The sequence below is a fragment of the Corythoichthys intestinalis genome, chromosome 16 (assembly GCF_030265065.1).
Source record: "Corythoichthys intestinalis isolate RoL2023-P3 chromosome 16, ASM3026506v1, whole genome shotgun sequence".
NCBI lineage: Eukaryota > Metazoa > Chordata > Actinopteri > Syngnathiformes > Syngnathidae > Corythoichthys > Corythoichthys intestinalis.
In genome coordinates, this window is record NC_080410.1 from 15840777 (window position 1) to 15855585 (window position 14809).

The 14809-nt window shown below is 40.2% G+C and overlaps 1 protein-coding gene across 1 annotated transcript; it reads left to right on the plus strand.

Moving 5' to 3' along the window:
- Window positions 1–380: 380 nt before the first annotated feature.
- On the plus strand, window positions 381–12589 carry LOC130904394 (uncharacterized). The gene is made up of 3 exons (XM_057817120.1): window positions 381–476; window positions 3275–3385; window positions 6414–12589. Exons 1-3 carry the CDS (start codon window positions 381–383, stop codon window positions 8751–8753), a joined length of 2547 nt encoding a protein of 848 aa, XP_057673103.1. The 3' UTR covers window positions 8754–12589.
- The last annotated feature ends 2220 nt before the right edge of the window (window positions 12590–14809 follow it).

Here is a 14809-nt window from a genome sequence, read left to right on the forward strand (position 1 = left end):
CAACATGTTTACATCATGAGAACAACAATTTCACAAAACAATTTATTGTACAGGTTGTGTAAATACCAATAGGGGCGACATTAACTTTTTGTATGGAATCAAAGTAATATCAATAACAAAAATTAACCATGTCATGACAAAAACTGCGAAAATACATCATTGTGGTACTTCTAATAAGGATAAATACCAACAATTATAAGTGCTTAATTAAATAAGACTATTCTTTCTCTTTGTACATGAACAAAACGTGTTGAGTATTAATAATAAAATGCTATAAGTTTCATGCAACTGGTGCGGAGTCTTTTTAAGCTTGTGTGTGTGTTATTCGTGGTATTTTTTGTAGCAGGAGAGGAGAGCTGTACAGTAGGAAGAGCAGCCATATGGTAAAGCGGGTGGGTCTGGGTCTATCCACTCCACCATCCACACTGCTGCTGGCACTCCGCAAAGCTTTGAGTGATGCCATCCAGCCCCCTCAGGTGCTCTCATGCTGCTCTCGCCTACTTCTTGTACAGTAACACTCGACTGGAGTGATCCTACCTTTCCTTATCAAAAAAAGATTGAGGATGAATTTCACAAGAAGGATTTGCTAAAGTACAAAATGCAATTTTTGGAGAAATTGCACAGGGATGCTGCGCTTACCCATAGGTGAATTCTACAGATCTACTGAAAGCAAAATTCTTGGCCGAAACCGAATATTGGAAACACGTCACAATTTCAATTATTTCATTATTTTCCGATTAATGCCCTTTGCCTTGACATTGGTTCTACAACCACTCGGCCTCAAGACATTAGAGCCTCTTTCAGACTTAGATCCTGTTAAATTCCTGTGTAAGGTGACGCAGCATTTACCTGTGTCTTTCCGAAATGGGAAGATGTTCTCCTACTTGAAAGGATTAGAGAGGCCTGTAATTGTCAACATGGGTAAACCTCAACCATGAGAGACAGAATGTGAAAAAAAACCCCAGAAAATCCCATTGTTTGATTTTTAAAGAATTTATTTCCAAATTGGAGTGGAAAATAAGTATTTGGTCACCTACAAACAAGCAAGATTTCTGGCTGTCAAATAGGTCTAACGTCTAACGAGGCTCCACTTGTTACCTTTATTAATGGCACCTGTTTTAACTCATTATCGGTATAAAAGACACCTGTCCACAACGCTAATCAGTCACACTCCAAACTCCACTATGCCAAGACCAAAGAGCTGTTGAAGGACACCAGAGACAAAATTGTAGACCTGCACCAGGCTGGGAAGACTGAATCTGCAATAGGTAAAACGCTTGGTGTAAAGAAATGAACTGTGGGAGGAATTATTACAAAATGGAAGACATACAAGACCACTGATAATCTCCCTCGATCTGGAGCTCCATGCAAGATTTCACCCCGTGGCATCAAAATGATAGCAAGAACAGTGAGCAAAAATCCCAGAACCACACGGGGGGACCTAGTGAATGATCTACAGAGAGCTGGGACCACAGTAACAAAGGCTACGATCAGTAACACAATGTGCCGCCAGGGACTCAAATCCTGCACTGCCAGACGTGTCCCCCTGCTGAAGCCAGTACATGTCCAGGCCCATCTGCGGTCCGCTAGAGAGGATTTGGATGATCCAGAAGAGGACTGGGAGAATGTGTTATGGTCAGATGAAACCAAAACAGAACATTTTGGTAGAAACACAGGTTCTCGTGTTTGGAGGAGAAAAAATACTGAATTGCATACGAAGAACACCATACCCACTGTGAAGCATGGGGGTGGAAACATTTATGCTTTTGGGCTGTTTTTCTGCAAAGGGACCAGGAGGAATGATCTGTGTAAAGGAAAGAATGAATGAATCTCCTTCCATCAGCAAGGGCATTGAAGATGAGACGTGGCTGGGTCTTTCAGCATGACAAGGATCCCAAACACACAGCCAGGGCAACAAAGGAGTGGCTTCGTATGATGCATTTCAAGGTCCTGGAGTGGCTTAGCCAGTCTTCAGAGCTCAACCCCATAGAAAATCTGTGGAGGGAGTTGAAAGTCCGTGTTGCCCAACGACAGCCCCAAAACATTACTGCTCTAGAGGAGATCTGCATGAAGGAAAATACCATAATACCAGCAACAGTGTGTGTAAAGCTTGTGAAGAGTTACAAAAAACGTTTGGTCTCCGTTTTTGCCAAGAAAGGGTACATAACAAATTATTGAGATGAACTTTTGGTATTGACCAAATACTTATTTTCCACCATGATTTGCAAATTAATTCTTTCAAAATCAAACAATGTGATTTTCTTTTTTTTTTCCACATTCTGTCTCTCATGGTTGAGGTTTACCCATGTTGACAATTACAGGCCACTCTAATATTTTCAAGTGGGAGAACTTGCACAATTAGTGGTTGACTAAATACTTATTTGCCCCACTGTAGGTGGGATTAATACATGTATGTCAGCACATTCCAGCAAAGCAATACTGTCTCTGTTATTGTCTCTGCCCTTGAGAAGGCAAGAGTTTCTCAAGAAAAACATTTCATTGCAAGCAGAAATAAGCAAAAGCATTTCTTCATTGCGAGCAGCTATTGACATTATATGTCATCAAATACAGTTCATGAAGCAATAGCATTTGGCAAGTAATAAAATGCAACAATATGATTTCTCAGATGTCCTAAACAGTTCAGTTTCTCACTGTCTGTGTCTTGTCATTGAAGCTGACTTGTGGAACCTAGGCCAGTTTAAACCGGTCAGAATGACAGGGCAGTTTTATCAAGAATTAAACATGTCTATAGTTATCAGTCACTAAAAATGTGTCTTTACTGCAATCAATCATGGACCACACTATTATAGCAATCAGTACTTTATTATAAGCCTTCATTGGTAAAAGCAAATATTTAATAACCATTTAATATTTTTCTTATCAGTAATTTCTCAAATTTTATACTACACAGTCATAAATCAGCATTTAGAAGAAAAAAACTAGGTGAATCTTGGAACAAGCAGGCATGAGTAAACATGAAATTCCTAATCATCATCGGAATCAAAAGCATCAACACATGCACCTTTTGCTTTAGCTGCAAGTTGAGAGGACTGTAAAATGAAGGTATATGTTTAATCTTGCTGTACCTTATTTTGAAATGGAAGGCATCAAGCAGGCAAACAAAATCAAGCAGGACCTTCATCAAGAAACCAAGGAAAATACCATCATTCCTGATTTATGTTGAGTGCACCCATCTTGTTTTGGCAGCTGTTTGTCAGTTCTTGTGTACAATTAATCACGGTTCAACTAGAAACCGCACAGACTATGTCTCTAGACCTCACTGGCCACCAATCAGCTCCACGAGCCACAGGTGAATCCTGCCAACTCCACCAAAGCCAAAAAGTTAGACGGTTATAAGTTCCGCTGGCTGGCGTCGTCCAGATATGTTGCGTCCCAGCTCGAAAAGACCAAGAAAATGTTAGATTTGAAGCTAGGTTTATGTACACCTAGCTTGGCTAAAAAGAACACGCAGGAAGTCGATTAGCTTTTGTGGAGGTTGGTAGCTGCTCTCCCAGCTGTTGTGATAGAAACCTTCTTTATTCAAGGGGCAAACAATAGGATGAGAGGGGTCAGGAGAGCAACATAGAACATAGAATAGAAAACATAAACTACATGAGGGCTTCATAGCCTAGGACAAAGGAAAGGCTAACTAGACAAAAGTTATCCTATCTGGTGACTAATTATAATTAGGAAAGCATAAATGTTAACTGTACGCACAACAATTCCAACACCCGGACATTACGTCATTTTTGGTCAGCAAAGGCAACAAAGTAAACCACATATTTTCAAATTTGGACGATGAACTGTCTCTTCCTCGGCTCTAAGATCCAGTAGCGATTTAATTTTGTTATGTTTCCAGTTTAATTTTTCCATTTTCAGTTTGCCATGTGGATTGTTGCGATGTTTGTTTACTGTTTTTCGTCTTATTGCAAAGAAAGAGATGATCGGCCCGCATGATATTTACATCAGCAGCCTTTGCGCTGTGACCTGGGAATTAAACGACTGCTTTCACACATGCCGAGTCCCTGACATTATACAATGATGCGACCCGGTTAGTGCCCGTGTCATCTCCGTGTCAGTCGACGGGGGAAATTGCTTTCAGACAAATGGGCTACACGTTTTAATCACGGGATTTAAACGGCGTTCAGCGTATGTCTGAAAGGGGCTTTAGTCTGAAAGGTGCCGATTCTGAAACTCCATGAGAAGGTGCGTTCCTGCGGCAGTGAGCGTTTTGTGGCAAACTCTGAACTGGGCTGGCGTCGTCATAGCAACACACGGCACGGCCGATTAAACCTTGATAAATGCGCTTTCTTGGAAGTTTGGGACTCACGAAAAATGGCTGTCATGCCTCAAATTACTAAGCTAAGTGCGATCTCAATGTACGTTTGTGTGGAACTGTAGTTCACAACAACAACAAAAAACTTTCCCGTTCTTGCCGAAACTAGTAAAGCTCTTTACAAGGCTATTATAATCTCCAAAAAAAATCGGTGTTCTATTATGCAACTAGTGGAATCGATCAAGAGCCAGACGAGTGGGCTGAGTTCTAGCGGCGATAATGCCAAGTGAAGTCGCTCACAGCCAGGTTAAACGGCAATTGGCAAAGGGGGTGTGGAGGTCACGGGGAAAAAAAATGTGACAAAGTGAGGAAGTCATGCTATAAATGCATTATATTAAGCCACAGAAAATGCACATGTGCACATTTAAATACTTTATTTGTATATTGTTCGCTTGATTTAACTCCAAAGCACTCACGCACGGGCTCAAATGCACTGTACTCGATGTGATGCGGGAAATCAATGGAAAGCAACTTCAGAACGTGCATGCAGCAGCGATGAAGCAAATTTATTTTATTTTTCTTCATTTAATAATTTATATATTTCTTTGCTACCTCAAAATATTTCCAAACCACAGACATGTTCGCTGTGAGCCAGTAGTGTTGTTTCTCGCCGTGTTTTGATTACGTCATCACTAGAGGACTACGGTTCTTCAAACTATTCGGTTGTAAATTTTTGGCCTTTAAACCAAAAACTGAAAAGCAAATTTAGAGCACTTTTTTGGGGGGCGCCAAATACCTCTAGTGGTCACTTCCATTAATTCTGGGGCATTTTTGGTTCACTTCTTGTAAACTCATTGGCTGCCATTGACGGCGCTAGACGCGCAATCCATTTTGAACATTTGTTAATTCACCACTATACGATAACTATATTATAAGCGTTCATTCGCCCCTATACTATAACTATACTATATGTAGGGAGCTTTGCTTTGCAAAAAGTATACCCACAATAAAACATTGCATAATTTTGATCTAAGTTCAAGTTGGAAAGTTGAATGCAAGTTGAATGAAATTTTATTGTCATCATCATCGGTATCATTGACAATCATTGACAATTACAAAATGTGATATGATTTGCCCGAAGGAACCGAAGAAGAAGACAAAGGCGGACGGGATGAAGCATATGCTTATCAGTTTCCCGTGCCCCATACAACTAAAGACGCACATTCACACATGGTACATACATCAGAGTGCCACAAACTGTGCAATAACACAATCAACAATCTGGGTTTAGTAACTCAGTGTCCAGTCAAGCAGCTCGATTAATTTCAGGGCGTACAAGGTTAAGGCTTTATCATGTCCCTGACATTTTTGCATCTGTTTGCTGTGGAACATTTTGTTGTGGCTATGTGTGTGGCAAAAGTGCAACAATTGGCGCACACATAGGTCACTGTAACAGTTTCATCAGACATGAATGTATGAGAAAATCAAACAACATGTTGTACATATTTTATCCCAAGATTATTGTCTCCACAACGAAAACATGCTTATTATTCGTTTTATACAGTATCTTTTCCATATACTCAGTAAACTACACATTTGAATCAGGAGCTCGGTAGACACAGCAGATAATTATGTTTTTACAATTGGGGGTTAGGAGCTCAATTGTAATACATTCCATGAGATTGTCAATCATAATTGCAACACCCCAAAGTAACGTCTGGAGGATGACAGTTGATAAAGTAAACCTCCCTGCTTCCACATGGCATTGAGAAGGACGCTTATCTCCCCTGTTATTCTGTTGCCACAAGTGTCATGTATTTCACTTGTAGCCAGCAGGTCTGCTGTGCAAATGTATTTAAATGTATGAATAATAATCAGGACGCCCCATAAAGAATATACGCCAAAAAGTAAACCAAGGCTGACTACTATCCTTGAACCATTTAAGTGACAGTGGTCGAAACAATGGACATCTCTTTAAAGGTTACTTTGTTATGTTAATATTTTATGGGTGTCCAAAATTAAAAAAAAATAGAATAAAAAAAAATCCTTAGAGCAATGCACACAGGCAACACTTTTTTTTTCCAATTTGTTATAAGTTGCTGTTTAAAATGATTTTCTCAAAGATTAATTTTATAAGGTATACAAGAAATGCCCGATGCTCCTCCGCAGACTGTGGAAACTGTTGAGGAGAGTATGGGTGAAAGGTAGCATTCCAGCTTCCTGGAAAAGAGCAGAAGGGTGCTTCATACCCAAGGAAATGGACTCCTCTGACATCAGCCAGTTCCGAACTATTTCTCTCCTGAGTGTCGAATGCAAGATATTTTTCTCTGTACTGGCAAAACGGCTGACTACCTACATAGTGAAGAATAATTACGTAGACACATCAATTCAGAAAGGAGGCATCCCAGGCTTTTCCGGATGCTTGGAACATATAGGGGTCCTCAACCAAATGATCCAGGAGGCCAAGGTAAGCAAGAGCAATCTAACAGTTGTCTGGCTCGACTTGGCCAATGCATATGGGTCAATCCCCCACAATCTTATCGACAAAGCTATGGAACATTATCACATCCCTCACCATATTAGAGGAATGATCACCAGCTACCTCAGAGGTTTCAAGTTCCGCTTCAAGACTGTCCACTTCACCACCCAGTGGCAGGACCTTGAAAAAGGGATTGTGACAGGTTGCACGATCTCCCCCATCCTTTTCATCATGGGAATGAATCTGCTCATTGCAGCAGCGCAGAAGGAATCCAGAGGCCCCTTAATGAAGTCAGGCATCCGCCAACCACCAATTAGAGGTTTTATGGACGACCTAACAGTTACAACATCAACCCATGTACAGGCAAGATGGATTCTGAGGGCACTTGAGGATGTGGCAACATGGGCTCGTATGAAGTTTAAGCCAAAGAAGTCAAGAAGCATGGTGATCAGAAACGGAAAAGTTACCAGCAAGTTTCAGCTCCAGGTCCAGGGGGAGACTATTCCATCAATCGAGGACAACCCAGTTAAGTGTCTGGGGAAGTGGTATGATTCATCACTTACTGATAGAGATAATGTTACCAGAACGAAGAAGCAGGCAGTTGACTGGTTGAAGAAGATCGAGAAGTCAGGGTTGCCAGGGAAGTTCAAGGCTTGGCTCTTCCAGCACGGGTTACTGCCAAGACTCATGTGGTTGTTGACAATCTATGAAGTGCCTACGACATCAGTGGAGGAAATCGAGAGGCAAGTAAATAAACATCTCCGCAGCTGGCTCGGGATTCCACCAAGCTTCACTTCAGTCGGCCTATATACCAGATCTGGGCAGTTACAGCTACCCCTGTCTTCAGTGGTTGAGGAGTTTAAGGTGGCCAAGTGCAGAGTCGAAATGATGTACAGAGACTCCGGCGACGAACGAGTTAGAGGCGCAGGCATCACAACAAGATCAGGACGCAAATGGGCAGCCAATACAGCAGTGGCCCAAGCAACAAGCACGCTGAAGTTAAAGGACATCATGGGGAACCCGTGCATAGGCAGACAAGGACTTGGATCCACTCACTTCCAGCAGTGGGGCAAGGCAAACCTAAGGCAGAGAAGCCATATGGTCCAGGCTGAGGTCCGACACTTGGAGGAGGAAAGGCGGAGGGCGAGGGCTGTGGAACTTGGACTACAAGGAGCCTGGACAAAGTGGGACCTGCCAGAGAGGAAAATCACATGGGCTGAGCTCTGGAGACTGGAGCCATTTCGTATCTCTTTCCTGCTACGAGCAGTGTATGACACCCTACCGTCACCATCAAACCTCTACAGATGGGGTATGAGGGAAGACCCATCGTGTAGGCTTTGTGGCGGGAGAGGAACCATGGCGCACATACTGGCAGGGTGCAAGACTGCCCTCAGCCAGGGGAGATACAGATGGCGCCATGACAAGGTCCTTCAGGCACTGGCAGATATCTTGGAGTGGGAAAGGGTCAAAAAGCGGCAGACCAAGGCAAGACATATGCCAGCAATCCATTTCATTAAGGAGGGGGACAAACCACCAGCCTCCAGGAAAATCAAGAAGAGCCTCCTGCAAGCGGCACAGTCGTGGGAGATGAGGGTGGACCTGGGAAGGAAGTTATTCTTTCCCCAGGTCGTTCATACTTTGTTGAGGCCTGATGTGGTCATCTGGTCAGAGGAGGCAAAGAAGATCATCTTGATCGAGCTGACTGTGCCATGGGAAGACGGGTGCGAGGAGGCTGCGGAGCGGAAAGCAACCAAGTATCAAGACCTCATCCTTCAATGTAAGGAGAAAGGATGGCAAGCTTGGCTCTTTCCGATGGAGGTTGGCTGCAGAGGTTTCCCAGCACAATCAGTATGGAAGACACTTACTGCCCTCGGAATTGCAGGACGTGAGAGGAGGGCAGCGATACGTAGGTTGGGGGAGGCTGCAGAAAGAGCATCTTGTTGGCTTTGGAGTAGGAGGGAGGAGTTGAGCTGGGGGCCAGGAGAAGGTGGGCAGTGACTGGCCATCACTGCCGGCCCGCCAACTGGAGGGCGTTGTGGTTCAGGGTCGAAACGCCCAATGAAGGTTGGACACCACCTGACGACACCTTCTCCTGGCTGAAAGCTACAGTCATTCTAGCGCGACTGTAAGAGGTAGCATCGTTGTAGATGTATTCATTAGTCTATCTATATATTTTTAATTACTCGTGGCTTTTTAAAAAAAAAAAAAATTACTATTTAAAAAAATTTTTTTTTTTTTTTTTACAAAATGTATCCCACGATTCATTCATTTAATTGACTCGAAATTATTCATACATTGTTTAATTTCCCATTGCAAAATATGCGTGGATGACATTGTAATATACTGGGTGATTCAGAAGAATGTGCGAAAATCACGCATTTATTAATTTAAAATCACTGAAATGGACTGAAGTATAAAATTAATCAATTCATTAAAATTTTAATAATAATTAAAATAATTAAAAGTTTTTTTTAACAAGTAAGTAATTTTAACAAATTAAAAGTCATATCTGCTTGAAGTTGTCCGTGCCGCTGGTGGTGGTCACATTGAGCACTTGTAAAGCATGAAATTAAAAAAAAAAAAAAAACGAAGTTATATACAATACTTGTATCTAGCTAGTTATTGCTTTGTTTGTTTGTTTGTTTGTTTTTTTAATATACCACAATGGTTTTGGCACATTCTTTTTAATCACCCTGTATAATTGCATGTCAAATAGGGGCTGCAAAATATTGACCCAGGGGCCGCAACTGACTCCCGGGCTGCAAGTTTAAGACTACTGTACTATAAAAATGTAATAAAAACGTTCATGGAAAAAAAAAAGTTTGTGCATGAAATGGTTAAAGCAAAATTAACCTAGCTGTATTTTGTGTTGCATCTTTGTGCATTTAAAAACACCAGATGTTCATTAGTCATGTTGGAAGCTTAGCAAAGACGCAAAGTGTGAGTAATTAGCTGTTTTCGTGATGCCGCTTTGACCTCGTGCCATTTTAAATCCTCCTCAAGTCAAAACCCCAAATCACGAAACAGATCATGCTGCACATTGTAGACGTTGAAGATGCTCTGGCATTGGTCGCTCTGAAATAGCCACTCGGTTTGCGTGCAGGAATAATTGTCCTTCATTCTCTTTCCGTCTACGAGCCAAGTGTTTGAACGTGTGCTCTAGTTTCGAGTTCCTGTCCTACATTTGAAAATGTAATCACCCCTCGCCAATTCACTCAGGGAGGTCAAAAGTGATAGTATTGTGTGTAACGATTTTCAAGGCATTCTCTTTCAAAACCCCAAGAAACATGGAATGAATGCTTGAGCTTACCAAAGACAAATTAGAGCTCAATTTTGTCACATCAAACTTAGTTACATTTTATTTGAATACCCCTGCTGTTGGGACAAAAATTGGAGATAATTGAATACATTTCAGAAAGATACAGTATATTTCTTAGATTTTCATATACCAAGCACACAATTACTATGTTGGATTATACTATCAAGGTATTGAAAATTCGTTATTGGTTTTTAAAATATTTCAAATAGTAAATTTATTTTTTAAATCGGGCAAATGTAATCTGTACATACTCCTATTCTCCACTTGTCAGCTGAGTTTTATATACTACTCCAGGTGCTTCTCATCTGTTTTCCAGAAGTGGGTAGTAACGCGTTGCATGTACTCCGTTACATTTACTTGAGTAACTCTTTGAGAAGAATGCATTTCTAAGAGTATTTTTACCAAGCCATACTTTTTACTTTTACTTGAGTAGATCTGTGAAGAAAAAAACGCTACTCTTACGCCGCTACTTTGGGCTACACAAGAGTCGTTACATTTTTCCTCTTTATTCAACATATTAGATTTTATTTATTTATTTTTTATTTTTTGCTAGCGATGCTATTGTCAAGAGTAGCGCTACTAATTTCACCAATGAAACGTCGCAACAATAATCACATGACTCCATTACACCAATTAGACGCAAGCTTGCCATTCTATGATCACGCCAGCCCAACATTGTTCACATCCTTAAGTTTGATCACATATCTGTTCTTCGCCTTAGTAACGAGTTTGTCTCTTTATCGAACTTGCAAGTTAAAATTTAATGTCCCGCGAGCCAGACCTGCTTCCAATATGGCTGCGTTGTTGTCAAATCTCACGTGATCCCCCATTCTGTGACCTAAACGCTCGAGCCTAATAGCGCACGTACTTCAGAGCCGGTGTTTTCACACACAAACCGGAACAGTGCGTGCGGCAAACACACACACGCAAAGCAGATGCAGAGGGATATGATGGCAGAGCATTCAGAGGAAAATTTGTCCTTTACGAGGTGGAGATATAAACACTATTTCAAGTTGGTCGAAATTAAAGGAAAGAACGTGCATGTAAAGTGTAATTTATGTCCCGAGGCAAAGCTTTCGGCGACATCTGCGGTATGCAATTCAAATCTGTTTATTTTTGTTGCACTTCAAGTGTAGGATAAATCTGTTGCTGGTGAGGGGCAATAAATATTACAAGGTTCTATAACACAAATGCCTGTCTCTTCTCTATTCAACTGACTGGAATACTGCTCAGAAAATCTGAAATTCTTTGACAGACAACAACTTCTTTTTAATGTAACGGAAATAGTTACTTTCCCCTGGAACTAGTTACTTTTACTATAGAGTAATTCAGTTACTAACTCAGCTACTTTTTGGAAGAAGTAGTGAGTAACTATAACTAATTACTTTTTTAAAGTAACGTGCCCAACACTGACCATAACAAATGAAGTAATTGACATAGAGCGCTGCCCACAACATAAATCGAAAGCGGAGATTTAAAGCTCTCTCCCAGTTTTTTGGGGCACCGGTTGACCACGGAAAACCAGAGATATGATCCTTCAAACTAGGAACTATGTTCTCCACTAGAGGGCAGTGCACTCATGCCCTTTGGGCTAATGCTTCATTACTGTTTTTTTTTTTGTCTCTCTTGCCTGAATTTAATGATTTAAAAAATATATATTTCTTTCGCTTAATGTGGTTATGTAATGGGTTATTGTACAATAAGTTCATATAGATCATGTTGTGCTGAGAGAGAAAAATACCATTGTTTAAAAAAATAATCCAAACAAAAATAAGCAGTTACTCAAAATGTTACTCATTACATGCAAAATATTTCCACTGGATACTTTTTTACCTGTATTTGAATACATTTTTGGGATGACTACTTTTACTCTTACTTGAGTAATAATATTTTACTTTATTTTATTTTAGTAACGCTACTCTTACTCAGGGGTGAAAGTGGGCCAGAACGGTCAGGAACGCAGTTCCGGTATAGGATTCAGGGCAAGAACGCAGTTCCGGTATAAGATTCAGGGCCGGAATGCTGTTCCGGTACACGGTGCTTTGATTCCGAAAATATGAAGGCAACTGTCAAAACGCAATGTAAAAAAAAAAAGAAAAAAGAAAAAAAAATGCTAAACTGCCACACATGCATTTCATCTCCAAGAATCTACCAACATCAGATTAACATACACAAGTGTTAACAACAAGCATAATAAAGAGCTTGTGTAGCATAACCACTAATATTTATTATTTATTTTATCCCACGGACGGCATGGAGGTATCCCCAGCTGCTGCAGTTATCTGAGTCTGACGATGAGTCACGTCAATGTGTGAATGCACGCAGCAAAGCTAAACGCCTGGACTCATTTATCCGTTCAATTGGCTGACATACTGACATGTGATCAGCAGAGATCGTTAGCTCTGATTGGGTTCAAATGTGCATGTTTTCTGGAAAAGCAAAAAAAAAAAAAAAAAAAAAAAAAGGTTGAATTGATGCGACAAAAAAGGGCATTGCAACATAAAATGGATCAAATCTCTAAGAGCAACGAAAGAGTTGAGGACGCTTATTTATCATATTTAGTTATATTTGCTCTTATGGGGAGGTTCAAAACATCTTAGCTGTCAATGTGCTCTTTGGACTTATATTTGTGCATTTATGTTAGGCTACTTATTCATTTCCTAATGATTTAAAAAGTCATTGTTTGCACGATCTTCAAGATACATTCCATTTCACTTTGCATAATATAAGTCATTTGTACTTATTTTTCTGAATGTATCTTACTTAAATCTTTATGACTAAAAAACAAAACAAAAAAAAAAAGTAAATTCAATTCAATTTTAATATACATCCTATGTTCTTAAGTAGTTAAAATTTAGATTTGGCATTTAGTATGTGAGGAAATGAGGAAAAATACAAATTAGAAGATGGAGGTTGGGGTTATTGATATTTTTGTTAACTTTTATTTTGCAAATCTTTGAAAAAATACAATTTTGAATAAAAATCAGTTTTTGTATGTGTTATAGAAATAACTGCTAAAACAGTTTTCTTTGCATTTCAGTAGTTTAAGAGGTTTGACCCCCCACCCCCCCAAAAAAGAAAGAAAGACAAACAAAACAAAAAAAAAAACAATAAATAAATACAATTTCTGGCTCCGTGGCGACCTTCACGTCGGTGAGTTCCGGCATGGAATTCTGGCCACTTTCACCCCTGCTCTTACTTGAGTTAAACCTTTGACTACTCTAGCCACCTCTGCTGTTTTATCACTCACTCAGCTACTGTAGGTATTATCAAGTTTTAGGAATCTGCTTCTTCGTTTTTATCTCCAGGGCTCAGCCAAGCATCCAAGCAGTGCAACCTGAGCCTCAAGCAGTATCTTGTTGTTGTTCAAGTTGTTGTTGGCCAGGAGCTGCCTTGTGAGCTTCCAGTCCTGCAGCTGCGGGCGCACCCGGTCTGCCCTTCAGCAGCAGCAGCATTGCTAGGGTATGATGTGGGAAAAGAGGGGTACAACAATGCCTCACTATATAAGATGATGATCCTTTGCAGCCTGGACAGTAATGAAGAACTTAGAAATAAGTATAAAAATAACTTTAGTGTGAAAGTTTATCTGTCACCAAATGTGCCCTGCGATTGATGGGCGACCAGTTTTGGGGTTAGTCTGCAGGATAAGCGGTGTTGGAGATGACCGGAGAAGGGAATGGTTAATTAGCCAACTATAATTTATCTTAATGCAAATAATGCTATAGATATGTTTTAGCATTAAAAAGAATAATAGATCTTTTAACTGAGTGGTTGGTTTTGAGATTTTAATGGAACAAGCAAAGAAATGGAAGTGGCATTTAAGACTTGGGTATGATGAGTAGTGGATTAATTAGTGAGCTTTGTTTAACAAATCGACCAATTATATAATAATGAAATTTTTTGTTTAACCACCCCAATTTGGGAATATTATCTTTTATACACTATATCTGAATTAGCTATATGTGTAACATGCAGTGTTGTTAATCTTACTTTAAAAAAGTAATTAATTACAGTTACAAATTACTTCTCCCAAAAAGTAATTGTTAGTAACTCAGTTACCAGAATGGAAGAGTAATTCGTTACTTGGCAAAGTAACTGGTGTTACCTTTCATGTTGTTTTTTTAAAAAAAAAAAAATTAGTAACCTTTGCTATGTTTGGTAGTCATTTAATGTTGTGAATCAATCGTTAAAGTTGGTAAAATTGCTCCCGTTATTGCATTACTTCCCTTCTGTCTACTTTCGACATGCGAAAGTTTCATCATTTAAAGATAGAGTCAACTCAAGATTTTGCCGATTTAGGAGTATTCCAGATAAAACGTTATTTAGGTTCGTTAGGAAGGTTCTCTACAACCGAGGCTTCCTGAGAAGTTTACTGCTTTAAGATGTTACTAACGCAGGTGAGTGGATCATATCGCATCTAGTTCTCTATACATGTGCTAACCCCAAGTTCAAGTTATCTATACATATGATATCAGTTTGTAAGCTATTGGCTACAGACAGGTATTATAGGAGCCCCCTAGCATCGCGTTTGCAACGATGTCACAGCTCCCTTCCCTTCTCCCCACTCCTGGCCTGCTCTCTCGTCTCCTTGAGTCTGTGTCTCTCACAGACTTTTCTTGCGTCATTCAACCAACGTAGTAAAGCATAGTAACGCATGCCTTTACACCCTCAGAAACGGTAACGGCATTGCCAAGATGAGAAAAGTAATTAATTAGATTACTCACTACTAAAAACA